We start from the raw sequence: 9396 nt of genomic DNA, 5'->3' as shown, positions 1-9396 counted from the left end.
CCTCCCGGCGCTGACCCGGTTGCCCAGGGGTGGCACCGGTGGCTCAGGCTCCCTCGCCCTCTCTGCAGACTCCCGCCCAGCACTGCCCCGGTTAAAGCCCACCGAAGGAAAAGAGTGGTCGGTGTGCGCCCAGTTCGTGAGCCAAGGCGTTCCTATCTCCTTCCCACACGGCCCTGTTTCTCATGGATAGAAGGACATGCTGCAGCCCAGACACGTGTCTTTAGCTGGCTGCAGTTGACGTGCTGGGGATGTGTGTGTGTGTGTTTGTGCATGACGTGGTGTGAGATCTGAACAAGCTGGCTGCCTTGTGCGTGGCGTTTGCATATTTTATGCTTGGGAAGGCAAAGAACACCAAGTTTTCATGAACAAATATTTGCATATTTTCCACTTGTTCGAGCAGATAAAGCATTTCCATTCTCTGTTGAATCCTCAGGAGAGACAGGAACTTCTTCTGTTCGAGGGTGTTTCCTTTCCTTGTACCATTCTGTCTCTCAACTACTAGCTACTCTATTTCCACAACTGGTTAACTGCTTCCTGCCCACTCCCCACACCTGCCTATTCCATTGTCCTCTGCAACAGCTGAAGCAGAACGTGGCCTGGGCAGGTTTGCTGTTGCCTGAACTGAGCTGCTGTGTTTCTCTACTGATGACAAATACAGCAGCTCCCTAACAACAGCTTCAAATGACATTGTGTGGGCTGTGTCTCTAGCAGCCTGGAAATGCATCCTCACCTCTCCATACTGGAACCCGTCTCCAATCACCACTTTCTGCCCTTTCAGTTTTTTCCTGAAGCTCCACTGCGGAGCAAAAGGATCACACTGAGTGGGTCTGAAGATACCCCAGGCCACTGTTGGGCTGGCAGAAATGTGCTTGGGTGAGCACATATTGTGGGTTCATGTGTGTGGAGGGGTCATTTGCAAGGTCCAGTTGCCATATCCCAAATTTCAGCCCATGCCTGGGCTGTGCGTATGAAGGAGTATGTGCCATGTTCTTGCATTCATGCTTAGGCCAAGATGCATGCATGCAATCACATAAACACTCATTTGTATGCATGTATACACACCACATACGTATGCCTCTCTGTATCTGCTCTTGTTCATGATGGCACATGCATATGAACTCTCTGAGCAGCTGGCAGAATGGGCTTTCTGTGTCCCTAACACCCCATCTATGATCAAACATTTGCTGGGAAGAGGCACTGCACACGCTGCCAAAATCACTGCGGTCCTTTCTAGTCTCGCAGCTCCGATCTCTACGTGATGAGAATGAAACCTTTTGTGCAGCACAGAGCTTGATGGAGCCCTTATCTCCGTGCCTCTGCACCCAGAATAGAAAACTCCATTTCCATATCTGACTGGAACAAATCTCCCGCAACACAGCCAGAATTTCACTTAGCCCCTGCACACAGTCCCTCTGGCCTCTGAGGAGCCCAGAGTGAACTGCACCATTGTTAGGAGAGGGATGACAAGGGCAGTTGGTGCTATCACCACAGGAAAAGGTGGGGATTCACGAGGAGGAAGGCAGAGCTGAGGAGAGAGGAAGGGGCCAGGAGGTAGCCAGGTACTGTCCATCATTCCAAACATCTGTTCCACTGAAAGACAGCCTTTTCATCAGTGGTGATAGTTTACAACATTTTGTAATGTTCATTTTCTCCTCCTGAATTTCAGTCAAAAAATACCTTTTCTTTTCCCTCCCCCCGTTTTATTTTTAGTTCGTCTTTTTATTTTTTTTCTCCTGATTTGTCACTGAAGAATAGGATGTGGCATAGGGAGGAGGAGGAAACACAAGACAGAAAAATATGATGCTTGTGACCCTTTCCTTTTAAACTCCTGTTTAAACTAAATACCCTCTATTTTTGCAGGTCTCTCTGGGATGCAATTGGTTTTCCTCAGCAGGCTCCCCTGCAGAGATTCCTTGCTAGTGGGCTCAGACTCCATATATCACAATGATGTCTCCTTGGCACACTGGCTTGGTGCTGACATCGCCATGCTTGGGCTCTTCGGAGACGTAGGTATTTTAAGGAGCCAACCAGTTGGTGGAGTTTCTTGAGTGGTGACTTGCAGCAGATGGAGCTGCAAAGGCGTGTGAAGTGAAGCCTCAGCTCAATTCAGTGGTGAAGGAGAGCAGTTCTGTTAAGCATGTTGGCAGCCAGGGAACTCCCCCAACCTCCCGACCACAGATGTGCAGCCCCTCGGTGGAGAAGAAAACCCTTCCTATATGTGCCCCCCACCCATCTGAGCTGCCTCCTTCAAGGTCTTCATTCACTGTCACATGCCTTCTTCAGTGCCTGGTCATTAACCACCAACAGTGGTACACGATCCCCAGCTACAACCATTTCTCCTCTGTCCTACACTGATGGCTGTGCCAGTGGTGCCCAGGGTTCACCCTGCCCTGCCCTTCACTGCAAGAGGAGCAACACAGCTCCTTGCTTAAAGTGCTGTTGTCTGTCTACCCAACAACTTGATAGCCAGACCTTTTAATCTTCCTACTATTTGTTGCCCCATATAGAGGCAGCAGCTTTGGCAGTTAATCTTCATCCCGGCAGGATTTGTTGTGATTCCTCCAGTGGATGCTGTGGGAGCTCCCTCAAAAGAAGAGGCTTTTTTAGTCCAACAGACTGTGTATCCCTCACCCATGAATAGCTTGGCTGCTTTTCTCACTGGGGCCCACAGTGTGGGCAGCTGATGCATGGATTGAAGGAGGAGGAGATGTGAAGAGGTAGCAGGGATAGAAACTGCGTACCAAGCACTTTCTTTTCCCCATGAGTTGAGCCTGCCCTCTGGCGTGTCTGACTGTCCATGCTCAGAGGTGCTTAGTAAGAGGAGCTAAGCCACAGCTGTGTGGTATCACTGGTAGCTCAGGTCCTGAGGCTGAGCCTACAGACAAGGACAGCTTGACACCCGCATCCCAGGCTTGAACAGGAAACAAGAGGATGGAGGACTCAGGGGCAATCTTTCTCTGTCAGGGAGGTGATGGCTGTACCAGTGGCTAAAAGCACAGATGAATGTCTTTTGCTTGGTCATGTTTGCAATCTCTTTCCACCCTTCCTCTGCTCTCTGGCTTTGCTAGGACATGTCTTTTCACCTTACACCCTGTGATGGTCCTTGCCTGAACTCACTTGCTCTGCACTGCAACTCCCTTTGGTACCTGTCAGGCCTCCACTTCACATATCATTTTTGAGTGACCTTGTCTCTTGCTTCCTCATAAAGTGGTTCTGTTCCTGTCATCCTCAGCTGCTGCAGCTTGTTCTTCTTCACAGTCCAGGGCTTTTGTCTTCTGTCCCAGCACACCTGACCCCAGGCCATCCCTTCACATCTCATGATTTCTCAAGTGACCTGTGAGACATCTTTCTATCAGCCAGCTCTTGTCACTGGCCCTCCACTGACTGCCTCCTCCAACTTCTCCTGACCTCAGGAAAGCATTTCTCCTCCTGGTGGGTCCCTCCTTCCCATTCCTCAAATTATTTGTGGAGGAAAGTACTCAAGTATAATGAAGGGCTCTTCTTTTATGAGAGCCTTCTTGGTGGCTGTAGCTTAGCAACAACATTTATGGAGAAGTTCAAGGTGTGGGGACAGACATTTAGCAGAGCCTGCAGGAATGAAGCAAAAGTGGAGAGAGAGACCTTCATCCCACCCACCCTTGTACATCACTGGTCCTCTAGCCTGCACGCTCAATCAGGCTCGCCCACAACCTCCCTCCAACAACTGGTCCACAGAAGCAACCACCCATCCAACGCTCTTGGCAACACACATACTCTCACGCTCTTACCCAAGCATTCACAGGTGCACACACATTTCCATATGTACTTGCATACCTACACACCTCTCATCTACACTGAAAACATCACACAATGACATACACACTCTTCCACATCAGTGTTTGTATACACCTATACACATGCATACCCCTTCGTGTAGCTTTGTACACGTTTGTACACACCCCACAGCCACACACAGATTAGCATCAGTGCCCAACCCACTCATATCTTCCAGTAGCCCTGACTCCTTGATCTACAGCCATTTCCATACACGTACAGTCCAGTGACCAAACTTCTGCATACAATCACCTTTGTTCTCATGCAGACACATTGTTTCTTATCCACCCTGAGCCACTCTATCATTTCCCAAAGATGAATCAGTTCCTACTATTGCCCAGACTCCTGCAGCCATAGCTCTCACACGTTGGAGATCCCCCAACCTCCATCTGCTCCCTGCCCCACAAAGGCAGGGATCTTTGATCTCCTGTACTGGCCAAACATTATTTCGTACAGAGATCAACTCACCTCAAAGACATTGTGTATTCTTAGGAGAGCCAAAGCCAAATCTATAGCACCCCACCCCCCTAAACACACAGATAGTTCTGCCCAGTTGGCCTTTTAAGTCCAAAGGCTTTTTGTTTATTTACAATAAGGCTTAGGGAGAGAAAAAGGGAAAGGGCATTTCAGCTTGTAGGAAACCCTGCCTCCAACCCATGCCTTGTTGTCTTCTTTTCTACTCTTGTTACACCTTCCACCAGGGTGCATAGGCACCAGGAAAACACTGAAGAATGTGAGATGCAGGGAGGAAATGTCCCAGTTGCTCTCTCAGGTAAACCTCATCAGCCTGCTCAGAGTCCGAGTGCCCTGGAAAGAAAGAGGAAGCTTTGAGCAGCCAGAGTGGTCTCCTGCCACAGCCAGCATGGGTAGGAGTGTTGTCCCCAAGACTTACTGGGGAGCTAAATGGGGGTCAGCCATACATGCAACTGGCTGGTATGTCTTTGTTGCAGACATTCTTCCTTCCTGTTTTTCTTCTAGCGTAAACCGCTTCTCACGTTTTTAAGGAAGATAATCAAGGTACTGGATGCCTATTCATTGTATATGCCATTCGAGGACTTCCTTGAGGTGCCGCAGTCAGATGGCAGCTGATGCTCTTCACCACTGGGTCATCTAAAGATGAATCATGCAATCTAGGGCTGACCTTGCTTTTTCCATATTGTCAGTGCCCATCACCTCTTCACCTCTCCCTGGATGCAGTCCTTCCTTTACTTGGTACGACAAAAACCTCAGGTGTCTCTTTCAAAGCCAAGAACACCACCTTGCTTCTTCCAGAAGTTCATAGAGCCCTCTTCATCTGCAAGCAGAGTCTTGGACTTTAATATTCCCTTGTATGAATGTCTTCCATTGCCTTTGAGGTGGAAGAGCACAAAGGGTGAAGGGGATCCCATGTCCCAGTGTCTCTTTCCCCTGCACCATCCCTTTCATCATAAGTAACTGACATGCAACTTGTTGCTCTTTTCGCATCCCCCAGGCTCCTCAGGGAGTGTTTTTTGCTGGTTTCTTTCTCCTTCCCCACTGCTTAGAGGGTGTTCCCGCTTGTCATTACCATTCTGTGTGATCTTGCTGATCTCGCCCTCTTCCCCTTCACCGTCAGTCTTCTCAGGGGGGCACTCTGGCACCTCCTGGCTCTGGACTCGGCGGGATGGCCGGAAGATGGCCCTCCGGAAGCCCTGCTTGAAGCGATAGGAGAGGAAGCCATAGATGATAGGATTGGCACAGCTGTTGGCATACGGCAGCACCACGACAAGGAAGTAGACACCAAAAAGGGATGGCTCCTCTGGCAGTGGGCAGACAACATTGATTATGTTGAGGACATAGAAGGGGAGCCAGCAAAGAATGAAGACAGCCACAACAGCCACCACCATGCGGGTCACTCTGCGCTCCGATAGCTTGTGCTTGGAGGACAGAGCCCTCACCCGCCTGCCTGAGGAACGAACCTTCACAACAATAAGAAGATAGCAGAGACAAATCACCAGCAGCGGCCCAAAGAAGCCCAGGGTGGCAGTGTAGACAATGAAGCCAGCTCTCCACACCGAAGCAGGCTCTGGCCACTGGATATGGCAAGTGTTCATCCCTAAAGGAACGTCTGAGAAGACGACCACAGGCAGCACCACTACGGAAGACAGCACCCACACGGTTGCACTCACAGCCTTGGCCACCCGTGCTGTCCGCCATTTGGAGGACTTCCCTGGGTGGACCACGGCCAGGTAGCGATCGACACTCATGACCGTCAGGCAGAAGATGCTGGTGAACTGGTTGATGGCATCCACAGCCATCACCAGGCGGCACATGAAAGACCCAAATGGCCAGTAGGACAGGGCATTTTGTGCAGCCAGGAAGGGCAGGCCCAGCATGAAGAGCTCATCAGCTAGGGCCAGGTTCAAGATATAGACATTGGTCACTGACTCACTCACAGAGTGCCGCAGGACCACGTAGATGACCAGAGAATTCCCAACCAGCCCCACCACACAGACAATGAGGTAGACCACAGGGATGAGGACACCACTGAAAACCACAGCAGGGCTAGTGATGGTGGAGCTGTTGGGGGTGGTGAAGCCTGCCCAGCTGCCAGAGGCATTCCCCTCCTTGGACACCACCGGCGTGGGGAGGCTGAAAGCAGAAGTGTCCATAGCAGAGGCAGGGAAGAGGGCGAAGGGCAGTGTCCTTGCAGGATCAGTTACCAATCTGGAGATGAAAGGAGGAGAAAAAAGACATTGATAGTGGGGACATGACAACTGAACAGATAAAGCCACAGACAAACCCACCACATTAACATGGATAGGCATGGGAAGTTGAGGTGAGTTAGTGGATGCTGGCAGCTGGAAGATGTAGGAAAATATCAGCCCCATCTAGCCCTGGGAGACACAGTGGGCATGGAGGGACAGAAACATGACTCAGTTTGAGCCAATGGATCCTCTCCCTTAGGGACAGATGCTCTGGGGAAAGAACCACAGGCTAGGATAGGTACAGGGAAATTTCTCATTTTCTGCTAATGGCTTGAATACTGAGTTACCAGGGGCCTGATTCGCATTTGTGAGTGGTGGGTGCCTTAGGAACAAAAGGGAGAAGAGTATCCAGTGACAAAGTGCAATTCCAGCTCTGGTTCCTCCATTCATTGAGTATCCTCCTGCTTGCTGCAGCTCTTCTTGGACTGGCCAGGTTATCATGGGGTTGTTTGTCCCACCAGCAGAAATGAAATCATCTCCACTCTCAGTCCAAGCTAAGAGGCTTATTGCAGCACCTGTGCTGGAGGCTAGCTGGTTTCTGTTAAACCAGTTTGGGAGTGAAAGAAGAGCTAGATTATGTGGGGTACACTAAGATGGATCACCCCAGATCTCTCTTGTCTCTTTCTCTCTAGTTTTCTCTCTCTCCTCCTGCATCCTGTAACACACTGCCTCTTCTGAGGCTCTGCCCGCCTCAGCTGTTTGCAACACCAAAGCAGATCCCAGCCTTCCTAACCTGAGGTGCCCAATTGCCTGTCACATCAGGGTTTGGCATGGAAACAGCACTCAGCTCACTCAGAGGGAGCCTTAAACAAACAAGCTTTCCATTCACCACCAGCTCTCTGCTGACACTGGGTGAGAAGCTGCAGGGAGAGAGGAGACACGTAAGGGAAGAATGTGCCTTTTGTCAGGGCTCCAGATATGTGAGATAGAGAGCCCAGCAGATACTCCAGGCTAGAGACATCCTGGCAAACCTTATGCATCATCTTGATGAACTAGCTCCTTGGAATGGAGGATGACCTGGTGAAAGAGTACAGGGACTCTGAAGCTCACCTTTATCCATCCCAAAAAATTTCTTAGGGCTCTGAAGCTCTTTTGTTATGTAAATGAAAACTGGGGATCTCAAAGGAAAGAACTCATAATGTTAACTACTTTCAAGAGGCCAGAAACACACCAGAGGCTTTTCTTCCAGATGGGATTCTCTGTAGCATCCCATCTTTCTTCACAAATGTCTTAATACTACAGCTTTTATTCTTTTTTGTAGATGTCATTCCAACTCCTGGAAGCCTTAGGGGAGACCTGAACTTTAGATGGATATCAGATAGTAAACCAAACAGACTCCACAGGTGTACCAAATCTTATGCTGAAAGAATATCATCTAACAAGCCCTTTAAAACCACAGATGGGCAAATATGTCTTAAGGCCATTTCTACAAGCTATTACATAAATGTTTCCTGCTATACTTAAATGAGCTATGAAGGACTAGAATTGTTTAGACTTTCTTTATTTGCAGGTGCGTTGGGCTGAGACACACTGTCCTGGTGGAAGCCCATCTCCTGGGGTCCTGCAGTACCACACATCATGAGTGACTGCAATGAAAGGGCAAAGTGAAAAGGGATTTGAAACTCTATTTCTACGCTCAAGGACCTTTCATCTGACTTTTTTGGTTTTCCAGTTCTGTTCCAGTAATGCAAATCACTTGTTGGAGGAAAGGGAAGGGCAGTGGCTCTTCTGGACACAAAGATCCCTGCAAAGGGCGGCAGAGACCAGAATGGTATGTTCACAAAAAGATGGTCCTCTAAAAGTTGGGGACATAGTTAGGAATCCCTTTGGATGTTCCTCCAGAATGCAGAATAACTTCAAAATAAAAAAGCATTTGGAGACAGAGCTCTACAAATATCAAATACAGATGGGAGGACACATGCTGGGACTGAAGAGCATATGGGGAAGTGTCTGGGGTCCAGACCTCAAAGCTGGGTGCTCAGGCTGTGGTTTAGCAACCAAGTAAAGCTCCAGTTTGAAGCTTCAGGGCTCAAAAGCCCTGTTAAAAATACTAAGGCATGCAACACACAGTAATGATTCACTATAAACTCGTTCTTCTTCTCAGACAGCTGCAGTGGAGAAACTTTGTCTTTAAGCAAGCATGGTCTGGCTGTGCCATTCTAGCTCTGCCAAGTACCATCTACCAACTCAAATGCTGTATCACACGCACATTCTGGCTAGTTTGACTGGTGTTCCACTGGACACCAGTGCCTCATCTGGGTTGAATCCACTCTGCTGCCTGCTTTGGCAGCACCCACTGCATTGATGAGGAACCTTGTCCTCATGCTGATAGAGTGTTGGCATCTGCTTGGAGTCTGTCCCGCATGTGGACAGTACCTGTTGCAAGTGGCTTGGGATCCCCTAACATGTGTTACCAGAATATACCTGGTGCATACATCTGCAGAGCAGGAGGAAGGCAGAGAGAAGGGAAGAGATGCAAATCAGTGCTATCACTTTCTGTAGGGGAAAAAAAAATTAATAAATGTCTGCATTGGAAGTGAGGAGGAGGTGGATGCTAAAAGCTGAGCCTGGACCTGGTTACAAAACAGGAGTAGGAGCTGGGAGGGTCCACAGAGTCCAATAACCTGCAGCCCCTCTTACCTCCCTCCCCGTCTGTCCCCCTTGTTTCCCACGGCCCTGTTCCAGCTCAGGACTCCTCCTGCCTCACCTCGGGGCTGAGCTCTCTGGTAGGGTCCACGCTGGGCTGTCGGGGCTGGGGGGTCGGAGGGGTTGGGTGGGCAGGGTTCCTCCTCTGGGACTGCAGACTTAACTTCTGCATGGACTCACGCCCGCGGGAGACATCTGGGAAGAGCCGCCT

The 9396-nt window shown here is 49.6% G+C and overlaps 1 protein-coding gene across 1 annotated transcript; it reads right to left on the bottom strand.

Annotated features, from left to right (window-relative positions):
• Positions 1 to 5237: 5237 nt before the first annotated feature.
• On the bottom strand, positions 5238 to 6495 carry SSTR3 (somatostatin receptor 3). The gene has a single exon (XM_010013514.1). The coding sequence runs from the start codon at positions 6441 to 6443 to the stop codon at positions 5238 to 5240; it is 1206 nt and encodes a 401-aa protein (XP_010011816.1). The 5' UTR covers positions 6444 to 6495.
• Between the last annotated feature and the right edge of the window lie 2901 nt (positions 6496 to 9396).

This window comes from Nestor notabilis, unplaced genomic scaffold (assembly GCF_000696875.1).
Source record: "Nestor notabilis isolate BGI_N333 unplaced genomic scaffold, ASM69687v1 scaffold26644, whole genome shotgun sequence".
Lineage (NCBI taxonomy): Eukaryota > Metazoa > Chordata > Aves > Psittaciformes > Psittacidae > Nestor > Nestor notabilis.
Note: the sequence above shows the minus strand (reverse complement) of the source record. Positions and strands in the feature narration are given on the sequence as shown.

Coding starts and splice junctions, on each gene's coding strand:
- SSTR3 (XM_010013514.1), bottom strand. CDS start 6,443: ATGGACACTTCTGCTTTCAGCCTCCCCACGCCGGTGGTGTCCAAGGAG.